The 22,419-nt window shown below is 46.2% G+C and overlaps 1 protein-coding gene across 4 annotated transcripts in view; it reads left to right on the forward strand.

The window, feature by feature from the left end:
- Nucleotides 1–22,419, forward strand: part of LOC144113975 (tetratricopeptide repeat protein 5-like) — a 45,363-nt gene that overhangs the window by 20,297 nt on the left and 2,647 nt on the right. For 3 of the 4 annotated variants that reach the window (XM_077647394.1, XM_077647395.1, XM_077647397.1), the window contains 2 exons: nucleotides 10,343–10,512; nucleotides 19,229–19,373. In XM_077647394.1, coding sequence (XP_077503520.1) covers nucleotides 10,343–10,512; nucleotides 19,229–19,373 — 315 coding nt within the window. Of the gene's footprint in view, nucleotides 1–6,379; nucleotides 9,243–10,342; nucleotides 10,513–19,228; nucleotides 19,374–22,419 lie in introns of those variants that run through there. The other variant, XM_077647396.1, reaches the window with a different exon arrangement.

Raw genomic sequence — 22,419 nt, forward strand, 5'->3', positions numbered from 1 at the left:
GCTGTTCATTCATAGATTGTGAATTATGCCTTAGGTTTATGTATGCCTTTCTTGTTTGCATGTGGCCAATAACGCCACAGTTGCTGGATGTTGTGGGCCCCGGGAGCTTGTCAAGCTATGGCTTTTTTTCCCGGGGCCCACTGCTCTCTGTAGCAAGAAATAAATAAACTGAACGGTACGGAGGTCTTCGGGCTTCTGCGCATTGAAGGTAGGTGGTGACATTGACGTTCTCTTCTTCGGTAACGTTGGGCAGCATGGCGTCTAGCGTGGTCGTTGCCTCCCTGCCATGGACGAGCCTAAAAGGTGTCATCTGGGTGGTCTCCTGCACTGCGGTGTTGTAGGCGTAGACGACGCAAGGCAGGATGACGTCCCAGGTCTTGTGTTCGGCATCGACATACATGGCGAGCATATTGGCGATGGTTTTGTTCAGGTGCTCGAATCAGCCCGTTGGTCTGTGGATGGTATGCAGTTGTCCTCCGGTGGCTGGTTTGGCCGTAATGCAGGATGGCTTGCGTTAGTTGCGCCATGAATGCTGTTTCTCTGTCCATGATGAGCACATTGGGGACGCCGTGTCACAGAAGAATGCACTCCACGAAAAATTTGGTGACCTCTACTGCTGTTTCGTTTGGTAGGGCTTTTGCCTCAGCGTAGCGGGTCATGTAGTAGGTCGCTATGATGAGCCACTTATTTCCAGACGTTGACTTTGGGAAAGGACCAAGCAAGTCCATGCCGATCTGCTGAAAGGGCCTTGAGGGGGGTTTAATGGGGTTCAGAAATCCTGCTGGTTGGGTGGGACGGGTCTTTCGTCGCTGAGAATCTCAGCAGGTTTTCACATCATGTGCGACATCAGCAGTCAGTCAGGGCCAGTAATACTTGTCTCGAATGTGACGGAGGGTGAGAAAACTCGAGATGTTCAGCTGTCGGCTCGTCGTGTGAACACTGTAGAACTTCATTGCGGAGACAAAGCAGGCACAACAAGGAGGTAGGCTGTTTTGTTCACTGCGAAGTTCTTCACGAGGACATCATTCTGTACACAGAAGGAAGGCAGTCCTCTCTTGAGTGAGACATGAGGTGAAGAAACCTTGCCTTCCAAGTACTCGATGAGGCGTTTTTAGGTCGGGGGTCTGAGCTTTGCTGCTGTGGAAAAAGCTGGGGCTGATGGGTCCCAGGAAAGCGTCCTCATCTTCGTCCGGTGGCGGTGCATCTACAGGGGCTCGTGAGAGGCAATCGGCGTTAGAGTGCTTGCGTACGGTGACTCCTGGAGGCGCAGACTCCATCGAGCGAGGTGGCCAGAGGGGTCCTTCAAATTGGCAAACCAGCACAGTACGTGGTGATTGCTGACCACCTTGAACTGTTGTCCGTACAGGTAGAGGCGGAAGTTCGACGTAGCCCAGATGATGGCAAGGCACTCCTTCTCAGTTGTTGAATAGTTAGCCACGGCCTTGGAAAGGGAACGGCTAGTATATGCGACGACTTTCTCCCAGCCTGTCACTTTTTTGAACGAGGACTGCGCCTAGGCCCATGCTGCTTGTGTTGGTATGAACTTCAGTATCGGCATTTTCATCAAAATGCGCGAGTATCAGTGGGGACTGTGAACAACGCTGAAGTTCTTTGAAGGCTTCTGTTTGTGGTGCTTCCCATTTAAATGGCACGTCTGCCTTCGTCAGTTGGGTCAGGGGCTCGGCGATGCGCGAAAAGTTTTTCACAAATCGTCGGTAATATGCGCACAGTCAGAGGAATCTGCGCACTGCTTTCTTATCGGCTGGTGGTGGAAACTGTTCAATAGCAGCTGTTTTCTGTGGGTCTGGGCATACTCCCTCCTTGCTAATAATGTGGCCTAGAAACAGCAGCTCTTCATAGGCAAAGTGGCACTTCTCTGCTTTCAAGGTTAGGCCAGACTTGATGGCGTCTAGTACTGATCGAAGTCTTTTGAGGTGCTCTTCAAAGTTCGAGACGAAGACGATGACGTCATTTTAAATATACCTGACAAATTTGCCACTTTAGGCCTGCCAGCACTGTACCATCACTCGCTGAAACATCGCTGGTGCAGAACACAGACCAAATGGCATCACCTTGAAGAGGCCATCCTGTGTGATGAATGCAGTCTTTCTCGCGATTTCTTTCATCGACCTCAGTTTTTTAGTAACCACTCTTGAGGGTCTATCGATGAGAAATACTTGGCGTTGCAGAGCCGGTCCAGTGTGTCGTCGATGCAGAGGAGGGTGTAGACGCACTTCTTTGTTATGTTGTTCAAGCGGCGGTAATCAACACAGAATCGAAGTGCGCCGTCTTTCTTACTAGAACAACCGGTGCCGCCCATGGGCTGTTTGAAGGCTGGATGATGTCGTCGTTAAGCATTTTTTTCACTTGGTCCCGGATGGCTTGTTGTTCTCGCGCTGACACACATTTGGGACTTTGGCATAGAGGTCGGGCGTGCTGGTCGGTTATAATGTGATGCTTGGCAATTGAAGTTTGTCAGACCTTTGGCGATGACGAAAAACACTTGCTGTAGCTTCGAAGCAGATTGCGGATCTGGTCTTGTCTGTTCCGGGGCTAGGGGAGAGTTGATGTTGAAAGTGGGAGAGTCCTCTTGGTCAGGCGAATCCTCTGCGGATGGGTCAGAGAGGGCAGAGGAGTCTCATACGTCGGATATTTCGTCGAAGAAAGCAATCACCGTTCCTCTGTTAATGTGCCGGTATTCTTCGCTGAAATTAGCAGTACTTCGGCCTGGTCATTGCGGAATGTGCGATGCCTCTTGTGATGCTGATTCCTCGGTCTAGAAGCAACTGCATGTGAAGCAAATGCATGTGAATGTTCCATTCATCACCGAGTAATCGGCTCCTGTGTCGACCAGAGCGGTAACTTTCCAGCCGTCGATAACTACTTTTAAGTCGGATGTCCAGGCTCTTGCGTTGCGCATCGTCCTAGGCGTCGGGTCACGGCTTCGTCGGGTATGGGAATCGTGGGTAGAATGCGTCTTCAAAGCTTTTCTCGGTAGCGGCGTCATTTTGAAGGCAGTTCGCGTCGTGGTTGAGGTTGTCATTGTATGCGCCGTCGGCGTGTCGGGGGTAACATCTTCGTACAGAATGGTCGTTGGAGGATCTTCGGTGTTTCGCTCGGGAACAACCTCACCTCCAAAGGTTGCTGTTTTTAGTTTCCCCTACGTGGGCTGGGAGACCTTCCTCGTACTGCAGCTGCCTAGCTGAGGCGTGGCGACGCAAAGCGCGAAAGGCGGTTTGGCAAGTACTCCTCTCGACGTAGGTACTCGTCGATTTCTTGCGGACGTTAGCTGAAGCGTGGTTGTGGTGTGTCAACGGCAAATCCACGAAGACCGATACATTGGTACGGGCAGTGACGAAGAATATGGCCGGCCTCACCGCAATGGAAGCACAACGGTTGGTTGTCGGAAGTCCTCCAGGCGTCGCATTTCCTGGGGCTTGGGCGTCGTTCATAGGCTGGGCGGGCGGGGGCAGGGAGGCGGCGGTCTGGAACAAGTGGCTCATCTCGGAGAGGACGTAAGGGGTTTCGTTGTGGATGCGGAGTCGCGGCTTAAATTCTGTGGTCACTGGGGTTCTGTGGTCACTGGGGTTCTGTGGTCACCGGGGTGCCAAGTACTTGTTGCACTTCTTCCCGCACCAGATTCATGAGAGTCGCTGCTTGTGGCTGTGCGGAGGATGGCAGCAGTCGTCATAGCTCCTCGCGGATGATTTCGCGGATAACTTCCCGCAAGCTGTCGCTGGTGGTGGTCGTCGTGTCCGGACAGATCGCACAAACAGAGGAAGGGCGGCAGTACTGCCAAGCCCGGATGTCGAGGGTCTTCTCGATCATGCAGGCTTCTTGCATGAATTCGTTGGCTGTTTTTGGCGGCTGGCAGACGAGGCTGCCAAAGAGTTGTTTTACACCCTGCATTAAAAACTTAACTTTCTTTTCCTCGGCCATCTCAGGGTCGGCGCGGCGAAAGAGGCGCTTCATCTCTTCAGCGTAACCGCGGACGGGCTCATTCGGTAGCTGGATCCTGGGCTCGAGGAGTCGTTCGGCTCTTTCTTTCCTCACGACGCTGGTGAATACCTTCAAAAGTTCCTTCTTGAAAAGCTCCCATGTCGTTAGGGGCGACTCGTGGTTTTCGTACCACGTACGTGCTGAGCCCTCCTGTGAGAAAAATGGCCAATTTTTGCCGCATCATCCCACTTGTTGAATGATGCCACATGCTCAGATTGGTCCAACCATTTTTCGGGGTCTTCGCTTAGGGATCCATTGAAAGTTGGCGGCACCCGCGGCTGCTGTAGTATGATCGGTGTCGACATCTTCGGCGAGGTTGCGGTGCTCGTAGCAGCGTCTTTTCGCTGTCTGGTGCGGTCCGGCAGTTTCCCGAACTCGGGCTCCTCTCCCTGCAGACGTCGGCTGGCTCGCTGAGCTGCTGGCTCATCCTCGGGTGCAAAGCGCAGAGGGCTGGCGTCACGACTTGAAGAGGGTGTCCAGTACATGGAAGGCTACCCAGCACCGCCACCAGATGTCACCAGGTGACTGCAGTCCAGAGAGCAGAAAAGCTACTAAAATGGTGTCTAAACAAAGCTCTTTATTTGGCATGACTTGTACCCACAATGGACTGAATCACTCGGCAGTGGCATAGCAACAAGCGTGCTTGACGGTCGTTGAACATAACGCCCGCTGCTGCCGGCCGTGCTCAATTTAAAGTTGATCGCGAACTTTCGAGATAAAGCGTGCAAAGTTACTAGAACATTCTGGAACAACGTAGAATCAGCTTTGCTTGGATGCCATCAATCGAGATAAATCTGGAGGCGTCTTGCATCGCAAACAAAGCGATAAAGTGGCGTACTGGCAGCTTTGAAGAGTGAACAAACAAACACTGCAAAGATTCACGGCAATATTAAGTCATATACACGGTGTCCCAACTAACTTTAGCCATGGTTTAAAAATACGCCGAGGTATTTTAAGTCGGCCCAACCAAATGCATGCTGCTGGCTATTGTATGTAACAAGTCACACTATTTTTTGTATTGTGCTTAATTGTATAATTAGTTTAGATTAATTATCTTTGCAAGCAATGAAGATAGGCGAAAAAGTCCAATGAGAAAGTTGTAGAATGGTTTGCGAAACGTCCAAATGAAGTTTTTAACTTTCCGTCTATTACGTATCGGCTTTTTTTCACTCATGGCAGATGCCTGCGAAATACAAAAAAAAATACCACATGACATGCCCGCTTGTGCGCCCTCGATTGCAGTGCTCTCAAACGTTCCGTGTAGGAACGAACAGATCATTTAGCCCGGTGTGCTGCCACTTAAAAGGGGACAGGGCAGCGATGCAGCAGTTGGCTGTGTGATAAAGGCCAGCGGTATGCTTCCCTGAGGGCACTTGATAGCGACAAGCAGACATAGTCCTTAATGCTTGCGCTCGCGTAAATCACGCAGCCAGCGCCGGCATCACAGCCCTGTCCCCTTTTAAGCAGCAGCACACCGGGCTAAATGATCTGTTTTTCCTGCGTGGAACGTTTGAGAGCACTGCAATTGCGGCACGTAAGTGGGCATGTCACGTGGTATATTTTTTTATTTCGCAGGCATCTGCAGAGAGTGAAAAAAAGCTGATACGTAATAGATGGAAAGTTAGAAACTGTTCATTTGGGCGTTTCGTGGACCGTTCTACAACTTTCTCATTGGACTTTTTCGCCTATCTTCATTGCTTGCGAAGTTGGTTAATTAATCTCGACTAATTATGCAATTAAGCACTATACAAAAATAGTGCGAGTTGCTCCATACAATATACAGCAACATGCATTTGGTCACGTCGTCTTAGAGTGCCGCGGCATATTTTTATACCTTGGCTAAAGTTGGCTGGGACATCCTGTATATGGCCATTGCAGGCAGTTTACATTGTTTAATGAAGGTTACAAATGGTATAAGGCACTTTCAACTTAACCATTTTTTCATTGTCATCTACTGGACACCTAGCTGCTTGTTTTCACACAGGTGTGCTGATTGTCATTCCATGTTGGTATAAAGTCTGTGGCAGCCAGAGGTGTGTGTATGTTGGCAGAAAGACATTATGTTACTTGACTGCATTGGAGTAGGGCTGTGCAAATATTTGAAATTTTCATATAGTGAATCAAATATCCTCCTATTCGATTTGTTGAACGAATCAAATAGTGTATGTTGAAAATCATTTGAAATGAATCAAATATGATCTCAAGATTTCAAATACGTTTTGTATAATTGGCACAAAGTTCCGAAAATGCTAGCCGTAGTTTTATTCGATGACTGTTCCAAAAAATTGGCAGTGGTTTAACTTTTCTAAACCTAGTTAGACAGAGCGAAAGCTCCATTACACTTGGCTGCGCTTCGTTAGACGCTTGAAATGCCTCGCAGGTATTCCAGGCTCACTGTCAGCCGCACTCTCATCCATGGCGACACTTCATGCAAGAGCGGCATTGCCTCCTTAAGCGATTGCCGAGTCACGTACATGATCACATGACCACATCTGGCGAAACGGCAGATAGCGCACTGCCGTCGAAGCAGTGGCACGACGGCTGCAGCTACGGCGAGTCACGTGGTCTGATGTCACAGCCACACCTCCGGCGCACCTCCTGCAGAAGGTCAAACTGCAACACCCGATCACCTTGGCGAAACATAGCATAGTAGAGCTCTCCTTCCACTGAATTGCCTGTTGCCTCTGAAGAATTGCCTGTTGGCTCTGCACAACAGCAGGTCACGGGACATAGATGATTTTAAAATTCTGCTGGTAAAACATGCAGTCGATGTAATTAGCCCTGTCCTAGGATACATCTTTAATTGCTGCCTTGAACATGCAGAGTTTCCCAAAGGAATGAAGATTGCCAAAGTGGAGCAAAAATCCAGGTGGAGCAAAAATCAGCTGTCAAATTATCGTCCATTATATATTCTGCCCATTTTTTCGAAATGTGAAAAATTCTGTACAGGCGAATGTCCAGTTTTTGTGAGAAATATAGCATACTAACCTCCTGTCAACATGGTTTAGGAAGAACTTTTCGATAGAGACAGCATTTGTAACCCAAAAAGAACTAATTGTAGAGTCCTTTGAAAAGAAACTTCTTGCTCTAGGCATTTTTGTTGACTTTTCAAAAGCGTTTGATCGAATCAATCACAAAACAATTTTGGCTGAACTCAAACACTATGGTTTTCTTGAATTTCTTGAAATGGTTTGATCCTACCTCAGTTCCCGTGTGCAGCAAGTGAGAGTAAACAATGATTTATCAAATTTTAAATGCCTCTCCTCTGGCATTCCGCAGAACAGAGTTTTGGGGCCGTTACTTTTCCTCCTTTATGTCAATGACATTGTCTGCATAAGTAAGATCGCAAGTTTAGTAATTTACACAGAGGACACCACTCCATATTTCAAAGCCGCGTGCAAAATCTTGAACAGCAAGCTATAGGTAGTCTGTACCTACTTTACGAATTGTCTCAATGCAATTTGCTAATTACAAACACTGAAAAAACCAGGGCTGTACTTTTTAGACCTTGCAATAAGCTGATTTCTTAGCCACCCCTTTCCCTAAACATTGGTTCATCGCTAATTCAAATAGTTCATGCGATAAAAATTTTAGGGGCGCTTCTTAAAGGAGCACTGTGATGCTTTTAATATTAATATCATTAAATAGACATATCGTGCATTCCAGAGACGAGTGAAAAAAAATATTGAAATTGGAGCATGCAAACGAAAGTTATTCCACTTTGAAAATTTAAAATAAAAAATCAGGCGAAACCTTATTTCACTCATCCATTTCACTCGCCCAGTACTAAGATTGGGCGCTACCAATCAGAACCACACCTAGCGCACACACAGTGGAAGCTTGCATGCATTTGTTGCTTTGTCAGGGCAGTCCACAGCCGTGCATTTTGACTTGATTTGATTTGACAGCGTGGTCTCTCTGTGTACATGGAGCCCTAGACAGGGCAGGGGTAACTAACAACAAAGGAAGCTTCCCCATCTTTCTTTGTTGGTAGGATTGGAAGGCTGTCGCTGTCCCCGCCCCAAACTCGCCTCCCGTCTCCTGTCCGGCCTTTCTCCTCACATTTGTGAGCAAAGTGGCTCGACTGGCTTTTTTTTTTTTTTTTCGCTGCCTTCTTGGTGTGGTTTGAATGGTGCTCGCCACCAGGAAAGTTTGAAGCTGAATGGAAAGTGTCGCCCCTAACATATTCTTATTAGTTTTCGTTCAGTTTCACTGCTTCTTTCCAGTTTTTGTGGCATGCAAAAAGCTTTCCATATTCAGAGACATAGTATTTTGGGTCTGTTTCGCGAGTATAAAGAAACAATATGCAAACCGGACGGCCACCCAATCAGAAAGGCAGCACCCAGTCTGGATGCCACCTCATTTCCGCTGCCGAAAATGACCGCTGCATTGCGACACCGTCAGCTCGAAACGGGCATTTCTAGAGAAGATTACGGTATTAAATATTACGATTTTAGCTATCTCTTTGGGCATTCAGGAGTCACATACTCTGCATACAAAGAATAAAGACCTCATGCTTAATCTCTGTCGCAGGGCCCTTTAATAAAAACATGTCATGGGATGAGCACGTCGAAATGCTCGGGGACAAATTGTCTAAGGTTTTTGGTGTCGTGTCTCGAATGTGACATTTATTACCACAGCGTATTAGGCAAATTTTGTGCAAGGCACTGTTTTCTTCTCTTCTTAATTATTGTTACTTGGTGTGGGTTACCGCATCCTTTACTAATATTAAACGGCTGCATCTACTTCAGAAGAGAATTTTTCACAGTATTACTAATGCCCCACGATTTGAACATACTGAACTGATCCTTGCGGCACTTGGCATCACCTCCGTTTCCCAGCTGTATGACGCCATACTTTTAAGGAGGTAAAAGACTAGTATTTTAAAACATAGCTCATTCATGACATAGCTGTTCCTTTTACAAGCAAAAGAACAGAAATATTCTACTCGCGCTCGTTTTATACGGACTGTGCCTAAAACTTGAACCAAATATTGCACTAGACAGATGCATACCTAAGCACTACCAACAATGTTGCGTCTGTCACTGTGAATGTACTTGCTTTTTTGTTATTGTTACTCTTAGCGTTCATGTGCTGTTGTTGTATGCCATATTTTTATATGTAATTGCTATTATTGTAATGTATATATCTGTTTATGCTTATGTAACTAATATTATGATGAATTGTTCGTGCATACTGCTGTGAACTCATTGTAGGGTGCGTTGACCTCTCTCAAGCCTTTTTTTCTGGCTTTTTGTCGGCGCACCCAACAGCTTCAAGATGTTGAATAAAATTCAATTGAAAAACAGCTCACACGGATGTCACACAGCATGCTGCCGCAATTGGTCTGTACAGGATGGAGGGTTCAGCACCCCGCTACACGGTCAGTATGTGTGGCAACATTCGTAAGGTTCGTACGTAGCCTCCATGATTACATAACATGGCAGTTGAGTACTTTTGTCCAAAATACACAAAGGCAGCAGCGGAGCACATGGGAGGTGTACGACTTTGTGGAGATGGTGAGTGGAAAAAAAATCGCTGTGCTTTTCAAAATGAGTGCGTACCAGCGAAAATACACACCTCAGCTCCAACTGTTCTATCACCATACTATCAAAACTTGCATATTGATGACAGGCAAAATGCCTCTCATTAAACGCTAGCCATCGCAGGGTGCGTACAATAACATACCGCCAGTTTCGAGATAGTTTTGCAGGTATAGTTGCTAGGCCTAATGACGTATGTAGTCCAATGCCAATGGACTGCTTAGCTGTAACGCCCGGTGAAATGTAGAATCATGTGGGGCTTCAGAATGTGCACAAAACTGCTGACCCCTTCCTTTTCAGCACTGGCAATAAGAAGTTGATGGCAAGTAATTTTTATGATGAAACTTTATTTTTGGACATTTTCACGGTCCCCAGAGTCCAAAAAATCATTTGGTGACTGTAATAGGTGGGGTGAATTAAAATGGTAAGGCAGTGATTTTATTGCACTTTTCGTATGGCTCACATGACGTTAACATTGTCCCAGCTTGTCCGTGTTGTCATGGCCATCGTCCGGTTGTTGAAACTAAAACAGCTCAAGAGAAAAATTTATTTAGTGGGTGTAAACAAATTCTACTTGGTGTTCATGCACATCAGTGTCGCACACACCATTTCAAAGAAAAAAAAGTACTGACTGAAAAATTTGGTGTCTCTGTTAAGCATTTTGCTGGCACTTGCATATACTTGCTGCACTATGAACTTGTCGTTTTTTTGCCTTTTCTGCATATCGCTTGAAAGTGGTTGGACAGTGAGATTAACCGATGCTGTGGAAATGCATACACATTAACTCTTTTTACTTGCAGGGCCACCTCAAGCCACGCAAGCTCAAGGCTTTGCTAAGCAACCTCAAGGCTCAACCAGTGGCAGGCCTTGTGCCAGCAAAGTTACAGGACCTGAGTCCAGGGAAAAACAGCAACTGTGTCCTTTCTGTTAAAGTGGCTTGCAGTGTGCTCTCACAGGAACGCTTCCCTTTGTAAGACATTTATATGAACTCCACATTCTTCATAGCATTTTTGTCAAGCCTTTTTCAGCATGAAGTGCTTTTTGCACCCATTCTTGGCTGACTCAGTTGAACATGTCCCACAATTGTGATGTAATTTGTGCTGAACCCAACAGTCTTCAAAGCTGAACTTTGTGTTACTTGTATGCAGCAGAAAAAACTTCACCATGCAAGCACTCTGAGCAGGAATTAAACTTATGCTGGTGCAAATTGAGCAGCTCCATGGCCTGACACCTTAGAGCACTTGGCCATCACCACAGCCACATGTGCATTGTTGCATTTGTCACAATAATTGCATTTGGCATTTCTAGGGTGGAGAGCAACCATTAGCAGCCAAGCTGGTGTACTTGTAATAGGTTGCGCCACTTTCAGCATGCTCGTAGCTGCTGCGTGAAATCATAGACAGTCACCTAATGCATTGAAACAAAGGGGAACAGCATTTGTCATCGTTATCATATTCATCATTCTTTGCCTGCTATGGTCACTCTAGCAAACTGACACAAGGAGAACAGAAGCCATTACCTTCGTTGTCATCCATCACCCTTCATGACGTATACATGTGTTCCTTCTGTGCTTCCACGTCATCGGGGTTCTCTTCAGAAATTCTTGAGAGGTATACGTACTGTATATTGCCAATTATAAGTTGATTTTTTTTTTTTCTTTTCTTGAAAAATAACCTTCCAAAGGTAGGGGGTTGACTTATAATCGGAGTCAACCTATGTGCAGGGTCAAAAGTAGTTTCAACCGAGCCGCGGATAATATCAGACCCCGTGCATGCATAATTGTGTAATAGTTGTCAGACACTGTGCGAAAGGGAGTCTGCTTAAAGAATTTTAACAAGAATGCGCAGCTCAAAGCAACACAGTCGTGCCCACTTATAACAGCCGCAGATATAACGAATGCTTGTTTATTACAAACGCGTGAGGTGCTACCATCAAAAAATACATTAGAGCAATGGCAGTTAGTCTCAGATACAACAAACAACTTTGGCTGCACCACACGGTTATAGTGAACGAGAAAGCGCTGTAAACTCCCACGAACATGAAGTGGTCGCATTTCCAGCAAGCGCAGATATCGAAGAGCGTCTCTCAGTGCTCACGACACCGCCCCAGAAAGAACATGTCGACCCAGAAATTCAATAAAAAGTTGGCACTAAAACAGTAACTAACCGCTGGCCAAGCGTATGCCGATGGCCTACGAGGGCAATCACTCCCCGCATGTTGGCCGGCTGGGCAAAGCATCCTAAATGGAAAAAGAAGCGCGGTGGGCACGACACAGGGGCATCGTTGAAAGCAACGTCAGGCAAAGCTACTGCCTGTGTTCGTGGATCAATTAACAGCAGTGATATGAGAAGCTCGAATGCCATGCTGGTCACGCCCAGTCGGCTCAATCTTTTGCGCTCCTACTACATGGAGCCAGCGTCAGACAGTGCACAGTGTAGCTGATACATTCTTTGTGGCAAGCACTGTGCTACTTTCGTCTCTGCATAGGCCTAGGAACGGTAGATGAAGCTCTGGAAAACGCACATGATCTCAGATAGATCTGTGGCAACGCATCGTTGATGCGTAGCTGGCCAGATGTTTCCTGAGATGACTACGTTCGTGAGGACCATGGCATCACAGAGCCGCATGTTCCGACGAAGCCGTCTTATGCCAAGTATGAGCACTCACCTACCGCTAGGAATCTGATTATTGTAGCCGACCTGTCAGCAGTTGCCGTGGATGCTTCAACCGCGGTTAGTTGTATCCCATCCCTAAAGTTGATTGTTGGCAGCAAATCACCCTGGAGAGCCTGGAAAGAGGCGCGGTAGCACCTGCTTTTAATAAGCAGACGTTCATAACGCAGTGTTTTTCAAGAACTAAACACCACTTCTAGTGGACTTAATATTTTTGGCAGTTATATGGAGAGTCCACTTACTACGAACATCGGATATAACGGGCGGAATCCACTTGACCGCCAGGTTCGTTATAAGTGGGCTCAACTGTTAATGCACAAAGCCAGCAGTCAGAGCCAGCTGTCATGCGCGGGCCAGCTGACTAGCAGCAAACAGAAACAGTTTACAGTTCAGTAATTTCAGATTTCTGTACTGTAGTTTACCTGAAGCACACGGCAACGCGGTCGCACCAATATATTCCCAATCCTGCCTTGCGTGCAAAATATGTGAGTAAAAGTTTTTTTTTTTTATATAAACCCTGGCCATAAATTAGGGGTGCTCAAACTAGGCCAGTAAATACGGTAAACCACATGACCAGTCCTAGGCGCGCAGAAGCATTTTTGCACATTTTTGCATGCTTTTTTGCCATTTCTGGATTTCACTTCACCGAGGTAATAGTTACTAGCAGTGGTGTGTGTCGTTTGTGTCTCTGCCCAGCAGACACCAAGGATGCTACCGCAACCTCGGCAACAATACAGCGCGGCTTTTAAACTACAAGCAATCCTCCACGTTGAGTCAGAAAACAACGTTGCCGCAGGGCAGATGTTTGATTGTGCGTGAGAAGAGTGCGTGAGGGAATGGAGAAAGCAAAAAAGCAAGATTTTTGCATCTGCTGCAACACACTATTTTTTCATGGACCGAAGCCCGGAAAGTCCGGATGATACCTTGCTGTTGAAGAGGTGGTTCAAGATTGGGTTCATGACCAAAGAAGTGGGAGCCTTAGTGTTTGCTATGACAGCATTGAAGTGAAAGCATGCTGTGTCGCGGAGGAGATATGCATCCCGTGCACTGAATTTCATGAAATGGATTGGCCTGAGCCTAAGGCAACTCATGACCATATGCCAAAGGTTGCCTGAAGCATACAAAGAGAAGCAGCGTGTGCTTCTGTACTACGTGAGTGACCTGAGGGCAAAACATTTGTTCGTGCCTGGTCAAATCGGCAGTGTCGACCAGACCATGGTCTGGTCTGACAGGCCTAATATGAGAACTGTCTTCGGGAAAGGGGAGCGCCAGGTTCACCTGCTGACCATGGGCAGCACGCACAACCGTTTCATGGTCACGTTGTGCTGCACTTCAGATGGGCACAAGCCAGCACCCTTTCTTCTGTTCAAGTGGAAAACGATGCTGACCAAGGAGAAGTTTCCGCCTTGTGAAAGCTATGGGGAGAAGTCTTCCGCCCCGCACTCCCACTCCGCAGCTGTAGCGTCTTCTCTCGCTAACCACGCAGAAGGGTTCGTGCTTGAGGGAACAAAGTGAGGAACGACAAAACATGACCACTCATATGCTATTTATCACATTCGCAAATAATACACAGAGCGGGCCAGCTAGGTACAAAACATCGAGGCACTCCTCAGAAGTAGAACACTACATAAGAAGGCCTTCCGACTTACCGGCTGGGGCAGGGGCAAGACTCGGGAGGTACCAGCGGTGAACGTTTGCGCATGCCGTGGCGGCCAGGTCTTCCTGTGCGTGCCGCATTCATACGACAAAGCCATCCCTGTGCATTTGCCTACGGAGGTGGCAAGAGCGCATGTTTGGGTGCTCTCTTCGCTGCCCAGAACCACAAGACCAGTGGTGAACGCCACGTACCTTCTGTGAGCCTGTCGTGGGAGGCGACAAGCATATGCAGCTGCAACCGCTCGTGACACTGGCCGGAATCCGACGAGACTCGCCGGCTCCGCGGAGTACCGCGTAGCCTTCGAGGTGCCGCTCACATCAGTGCTTCCGCTTCCCCCATGAGGGAGCTTTCCTCCTTGCCCAGCCGGCGCTGTTCCGACGCATAATGGGGATGATGGTCGGCCGCTTCGAGACTGAGGAGGAAACAGGTTTTCCACACCCCTCCCTCCTTAAATGTTGGCCTACAGTTGCTGGACAACTTCCCCATCGATGTCATCGAGGAAGTTCACACGTGCGTTGCGATGATATCTGAAGGACAGCTCGTACATGTGGGGTGCCAGGGTCATCCCATGAGCAGCAAGGTGACGGGGCACGCATCAAGCGGCAGGTACCCAAAGTCAGCATGCCTGCCGAGAGGGTGTTGTTCGTTCTGATGTGCCTTTGTTGAAAGGCTGGGTATGGGGTAGGGGGTGCATTGTCTGCTCTAGCATACAACGCATTTCTACAGTTGATAATAATAATAATAATTGGTTTTTGGTGGAATGGAAATGGCGCAGTATCTGTCTCATATATCGTTGGACACCTGAACCGCGTCGTAAGGGAAGGGATAAAGGAGGGAGTGAAAGAAGATAGGAACGAATAGGTCCGTAGTGGAGGGCTCCGGAATAATTTCGACCACCTGGGGATCTTTAACGTGCACTGACATCGCACAGCACACGGGCGCCTTAGCGTTTTTCCTCCATAAAAACGCAGCCGCCGCGGTCGGGTTCGAACCCGGGAACTCCGGATCAGTAGTCGAGCGCCCTAACCACTGAGCCACCGCGGCGGGGCATTTCTACAGTTGGAAATCAGAGTATTTGGAGAGTAAGCAGTATGAAAGCTTCCTGCTTAGTTTGGGGTGTTTAACGCTGACTGAGGTCGCAAATTTATGTGCTTGTGCCGCTGCTCCATAGGAAAGCATGCGGAATTGGAGGAGAGGATAGCTCCCCTCAATAGGTGCTGCTCCTAGTGGTGGCGCTCACTTCTGGTCACAGTAAGTGCTGGTTTTCGTACGTCAGCATGGCCACGTCATTGAAGCACGTCTATTTTTTCCACCGTGATATAAAACAAGCAACCACATTTCCTGCACTGTCTTGGCTGCCCTGAACTAGAAGATCAGCGGTTGGATGCCACGGACTTGCCATGCACCTGCCACGGGAGGCGAAAATGTGATGAGAGCGTGTGGCCACAACCATTCTTGACGCTGGCAGGAATCCGACGAGACTCACCGGCTCTGCAGAGTTCCGCTTAGCCTTCAAGGTGGCGCTCACGTCGCTGCTTCCACTTCCTCCATGAGGGAGCTTTCCTCCTTGCCCAGCCGGCGCTGTTCCAATGCATGATGGTAAAGATGGTCGGCTGCCTCGAGACAGAGGGGGAAACAGGTTTCCCACAGCCTAAAGTTATCGCGTGGGTTAATGGAAAGGGTTTTTTAATGACGAAACTGTCCTTGAATGGTTTTGTCTCATGTGGTGCAGGCATCCGGGAGCACTGCTAAAGCCCCGCAATATGCTCATCCTGTACTTTTGTGGTCACGTCACTAAATGTATGAAAAAGACCATAGCGGATGCTGGATGTGACCTGGTCATCATTCCAGGCAGATTAACATCTTTTCTTCAGCCAATGGACGTGGCACTGAACTGGCCATTCAAAGACCGCATTAGTGTGTTCTACAATGAATGGCTCCAACAGGAAAACCCGAAGACACTGACAGGGCGGCTGAAGCGCACTTCTTTGAGTGAAGTGGAGCAATGAGTCGGCGATGCCTGGTATGGGCTACAAACCAACATGGTCTGTGCAGCGTTTTCCACTTGCGGCATCTTGGCACTGCTTCAGACTGCCAGCAGCAGCTGTGGCTCACAAGATGGTGATAGCCGTGACTGCTTTCTTCTCAGCAACGGCAACAAGCCATAAGAGGTGTCTCGGTCAAATGTTTAGGGGAATGCCCCAAGATGAAGTAGATTTAAAATACAGGAGTAATTACTCATTGGCACCAACCCAAGCGCAGCCATACAGCTACAAAGGAAAGCTGTACAGCTTTCTCAGAAAATTCGCAGTTAAAGCAAAATTCGTCCTGGTCCGGGGCTCGAACCCGAGACCGCCGCACACCAGAGCAGTCGCTCTACCAACTGAGCTAACAGGGACGGCAAGCTTATGGTAGGGCGAGAGCGAATTGATCAAGAACTCGAAGTGGGAAACTGCATAGTTTTTGAGAAAGCTGTATAGCTTTCCTTTGTAGCCGTATGGTTGCCAAGAGATGTCTCGTGGACAAATAAATCTTTCTTTGCACGACTCAGTCTTCTGAAAAACTTACTGGTGAGCAAGGGCCGCAGGTGAGGCAGTGTCGACCTATATTTAGGGTCAAACTTTTTTTTGTCCAAGGGGGTTGCAAGTTAGGGGGGTCGACTTATATTCGGCACATATGCTATACGGTAGTTGTCAACCGACGGGGGGAGGGGATAATTGTGTGTTGTCAAGCTCAGCCGAGAAATCGTCTAGGGGGCTTACCACTGCAAAAATTACACCAGGAGAAGGCTGCAATTTTTTATTAAAAGCAGTGGTAATAGTGGAATAGAACCATGCTCTTATATTCTTCATGGGGCCCAGGGAGGAAAAAATGTAGGAACTGGGCAACATAGCCAAACACATTGAAAAGTGAAGGAGTAGCAATGAATTAAATGCAAGTTCATTTCAACTGCAACGTGGGAAAAAATCATGCATATATCAATGTGTCCTACTTTTTTTTCATTATTTGTTGCCAGTGGCAACGTGCTTATCCGAGACGTGTTTCCAAGACTATTTGGCTCGCACAATTGTCATACACAATAGTTCTGTGTGCACAAAACGTCCTGAACATTTTGCGATGGTTATCCTCATCTGCCAGAGCAGCTGTCCATAGAAGGGAGGCAGCGCTGAGTCTACGGAGCAAGCGAAGCTGCTGCACATGTGTGCTTCGGCGCGGTTCACATTGCCCGCTTTAATCCAACACAGTTAGGTATCCTCTGTTGGAATAAACAAACTATTATGTAATCTGTTAGAATCAGCAAGCCGCAGGGGACAAGAAAAAGTGGGTGGAAAAAGCAAAAGCATTGGAGCTAACCAACTTACACTGCATCTCGTACAGCACTGCCTGCATTCTGTCTCTCTCGTGGCACAGTTTCATTTTTATGAAGACCACACAGGAAAGGCGAGCAGCATGGTCATTATCTTTGCTACTTTCTCGTCCTCGTGAGGGTGGAGGCACCTGATTGCCAAGCTAAAAACAAAAATGAAACAAATGCTCTTGTCCACATCGTGAGTGTTAACATGGCTACAATTAAATGCTTTCCTGCATGCACTGCAGCTACCACGGTGGCAATGAAGTCGCAGTGGTTTTTATCATTAGTTAGCAAGGCTGCCGAGCAGGACAAATCTGCGCAGTGTGCATTTCCAGGTTCTAGGTGCTTTCTAATCCAGCCATGACTTAATCAAGTGAAGAGAAAGTGATGACAGACACGGCCAACTAGCCAGACTGGTGGGTGGCAAAGCCACTGCTGCCCACTGAGGGGAGAACTCTGGTGTGCTTGGCGGCTTTAGTGGTTTAGCCTTAGCAATGGAGAAGGATGATTTCACAGTTGGGAAGCATCTTCTAGGATGAAATATACTTTGTGAGATTGATACCAGAAGAGAAATGTGCTTTGCTGTGTCGACAATTCCAGTTTTTACAGCTGCACATGAAGTTTAGAAGGCAGCAGAGGCTGCCCAACACGTCACCAAGGTCGTTGAAAAAGTGACTGGGCCAATGGCACGTAAAGCAATGTAAGCAGTGATGGACACTGAGTGTATGCGCAGCCAGAAGATGGCGAGCAACTGATGGCAGCAGCACTTGAAGCTAAGAAAGTAACCTGGGAAGCCGAGCGTGCTGGCCACCTCTACAAAGCAGCGGTAGCCAAGACAGTGGCTGATCAAACAGTCATGTTGGCTGGTCGAGATGCATTCAGAGTGCCCAATTATCACCGTCTGTGACATGTCCTAGAATATGCTAGGCTGGTCCTGCAAAGCATTTCATGCTTACACCTAATCTCTGCAATGAAAGAGACTGCAATTTTTTCTTGTCTGCTTTTTCTTTTCCTTTTTTCTTGTTAGACAAACTCATTCTGAACTGTTCACGCAGTGGATTTATAATCATTTATTGTGCCCTGACTGGTTTTGCATTCTGATTAAAGAGTATAGACACCTCACTTTTGGGTGCATGTTTTCTTGTTTGTAATGATGCGTAAGGCATTACTATACATGGATTACCATGTGGTATTCTCGTATGGCTGCTGAAAGATTTGTAATCGAATTTCTTTCTCGTGCTGTTTTGGTTTCAACAGCTGAAAGAGGGCTGTGGCGTCAAAGTATGGTTATAGGTCACGTGAGGCATGAAAAAACTGCAATATAATTGCTGCTTCTACATTCGTTGTCATTCCGGCTCTTGAAGAAAGCTGGCTTCAGCACTGTAGTGAACTAAAACGATGAAGCAGCGATTATATTGCTGTTTTTCCATGCCTCACATGACATATAACCACACTTTAATGTCACAGCCATCGGTCGGCTGTTGAAACCGGAACAACATGGCAGAAAAATTGGATTATAAATTATTTAGCGTTCATAGGCAAATACCACAGGGTGATTCAAGTGTTGTAGTGTTTTCTGCATCATTGTAGGAAAGAAAACATGCCACCAAAATTAGGTGTCTATAGTCTTTTAACTTTTGGGACTGTATCCAATTGTTCTGCTGATCTTACACTTGATAGTCTTGAAAATTGTGTTGTCTTACTGTGTGTGTTCAAACTCAATTTAAAATTTGAAATTGTATTTTGGATAGGCAACAAAGCTTTAAATAGAAAGTTTTGTTAGTGTTTGGAAAAAGAAAAGGCATGGACAGGTATTATGGACAAAAACTACATGTGCACTATGGGGTGGACACTTGTGGAGGGTTGCAGATTAATCACAACCACCAGAGGTTCCTTAAGCTTTATCAAAGCCTTTTAGTGAAGAAATTTGAAAGTAAAAAAAAAATTTTTTGAATTTTGTTGGAGCAACTAATGCAAATTAAATGCTTAACCTGTTTGCTTCCAGCACAATGTGCGTCCTGGATGAAGCTGCTGCCTGTCTTGCTGTGAATGTCTACAATATGGCTGAAGGACGAGGATTTGTGACGGGAGATTTTGTTGTGATTCCTCGGCCAAACTTGCATCATATTAAAGTTAATCATCAAGGCTGTGTAAGTATTGTTGATTGCTCATAAAATCCAGCTGTTTGTGGCTACCAAGGACTGACATGTGTTGTCCTTAAGTTGGCAATAGGACATTGATGTGCGCTACATAGCAAAGGAGGATATAAAACTGGCAACATTCACGAATTCTTCAGCTTAAAGGAGGGGTTTGCATTATTGTACTGAAGCTTAGTAACAAGTATAAGTTCAAGGTAGTGCAGGCACTGACATCTGTGTGGAGGGAGTGGCAAAAGCCTGACATGCCATGAAGTGCAGAGGGGAAAGTAGCAGGTGAGGATCATCTTTGAAAGCGCACTGGAGATGCACTAGAAAGGCTTGTCATCCTGTGTACGCAATGCCACATGCCCTCAAGCATATCGCAATTTGAAGGCTACCAACATTACACTAATGCACGAAAGGAGGATTAGCTTGACTCTTTCGTTACCATGCCATCATGCATCGGCCACTGGTGATTAACAGATTCGAAGCACGATTGCAGCGCTGCCGGGGCCGTTGAGGATTTTTTTGCACTATCTAATTCGTTGTGTACACACTCTTGCATAGTTTATATTTTTCTCTCAAGGCAGTGGTTTTTGAAACGCCTTTGAAGTGGATTTTCCGGTATAGTGCGCTCACGGGACGGTGTCAGCCATAGAAACGGCGTGCGCTCAGAAAAATCTCGTTTTGTGCAATTCTGTTGCATCTGTAGCAGATTTTTTCAGTGCTTCAAGCAGCAGTGTCTCTGACGATAATATTACTTCGTCGGAATTTGACTCTGGAAAAGAAACTGCGCAACTTCAGCACGAAACGTGCCCACCTATCCACCCGTAGCCTTCATTTTCCGCTTCTTTTATGTTTTTTCGCTCATGGAACTGTTTACAGATCACACTGATGTAATGAATGATATGTCTCATTTCTGTAGTGTCTCGACATCATATGGGCAAGTTTTACTTCCACCTGTCAAAAAAAAAGAATAGCCTCCAGGCCTCCTAGAAATCAGGGTACCAACTTAACGCTTCGTAATAGCCTAAAGCTGTTCTTGAAAGGTGTGGATGTCTTCACACTGGTCCTAAATCGTCCGAAATTTCTGCCGAAATGGTTTCTTGTAAAATCAAAGCATTGTGGAGCATTTTCAAGCAATTTGCAGTCAAATCTCCTTGTAACAAGCACAGATAGTATGGATTATTGGTTATATCAAAGTGTTCCTGAATGTTTTCAACAAACACATGCATTTCTTACTTTATATATATCGGACGTGGTTTTCCATAAAACTTACAAATCGAACTACTGAGTGCCAAGCTGTGCCCGCTCGGGTGATAGGCAGCAGGCTTTCCCTCACTACCTAAGTGCATAGTGGTGGACCGACAAGCGTTAGTACCACATTTCACTCTTTATCTCACTTTTTCCAACAACACTGCGAGAGAGATGATTGTGAAAACAGCTGGTAACGAATTTGGTCAGCACCCGTTTGTGCCTCTCGCACCTGAGTGCCTCGGAGCCAGTGACATGGTCAGTTCTCATAACTTTCCAGCAGCCATCCTCTGCTCACGTCAACTGTCAAGGAGCGGTGGTAGTGACAACAATAACTTTCATCCTGGCCTCCAATTTTTTGCATAGGACTGCTGTAATGTGAGAAAGCCACCCTAGCTGGCATTTCACCTGCCATCATTGTGTACTGAAGTGCTTTGCAGAGAAGCCAACATAGCTCACGTTTGCCACTCTTTTTTTTGCGGTCTCTGCAATCGCCACGAGCGGCTTCAATATGGTGATAAACCTGCGGAGAAGTGTCTCCCAGTTGCTGTTCTTTGGCTCACTAAATTTTGCTTTTCAAGCATTGGTTTTTAGAGAAATTTTATGACTCAAATTTGGATATGTCAAATCATTTATAGTTTTTATCTAATCACTATAAGGAGGTACCACTGTATTACCTTTATGATTTTCATGTGAGTAGATCATCACAAATGGTATGGCAGATACACTTTTTGTGCTTCTGCAATTTTTTTTTCGGCTTGTTTAGAAACATATTTAGCTCAAAATTATAATGTCGAAAAGTATGTTTATCACACTGTATTTTGATGTATTACATTTTACAAAAATTTATTTCAAAGATACCTTGAAAACTGCTTTTTTTTTTCATGTAGTGTCAGGAAAAGAAATTTAGCTGGAAGAGTTTTTTTTTGTTATGAACTCGAACTTTTGGGGGCTAGTTAATAAATAAATTTAAACATTTTATATGTTCCAGAATGTTTTATTATTTTTTCTCTTGTCAATACAATTTTTTTTCTAAATTTTCAACTTTTTTGTGTTTTTCAATTTTTTTTTTAAATATTCCCACAAAGTATTTGTGCTGAAATAAATGTCTTCTGAAAGGGTGTTCTATTTCCATCATGTTCATGTAAGTTTCGCTCTTTTATAGCTTGCATATTTTGCAGGAAAAAATTGTCTCAGACCTATCAAAAACAGTCATTTTTTCCGTGGTAACGAAAGAGTTAATGTCTGTTATTTTCTAGATATTCACTAAGGTAGGCATTAATAAAAACAGGGCAACGGTAGACTTTATTCAGCCAAGGGGAAAGGCTGGTTTTCAGAAAGGGCGCTCAACAGTAGACCATATTCGCACTGTCGGGCAGGCTATAGAGAAGTGTGGAGATTTTAACCATTCGGAGTGTCGGCAGTCGTGCAAGCATTGCATAACTGGGGAATGGAGAAAGCATACATAAAGCAGCTACAAAATGTCTGTAGGGACTGCATAGTGAAAATTATTGGACAAGGTCACGTAGTCTCTCCACTGCTGTTCACTGCATATTTACTAGACGTTTTCGCAGGGTTGGTTTGGGGAGAACCAGGGGTAAGAGTTAATGGAGAATGCCTCAGTAACCTCTGATATGCTGTTGATATGGCTATGCTATGTAGCTGATGGGAGAACTGCATTTCATGCTTGAGAACCTAAACACCCAAAGCGCAATGGTAAGACTGAAAGTTCAGCGTGAAGAAAATTGAAGTAATTTTTAGCATTCTGGGAAGGGAACAGCAATTCATGATAGGCAGTGAAGTA

Source organism: Amblyomma americanum, chromosome 1 (assembly GCF_052857255.1).
Source record: "Amblyomma americanum isolate KBUSLIRL-KWMA chromosome 1, ASM5285725v1, whole genome shotgun sequence".
Lineage (NCBI taxonomy): Eukaryota > Metazoa > Arthropoda > Arachnida > Ixodida > Ixodidae > Amblyomma > Amblyomma americanum.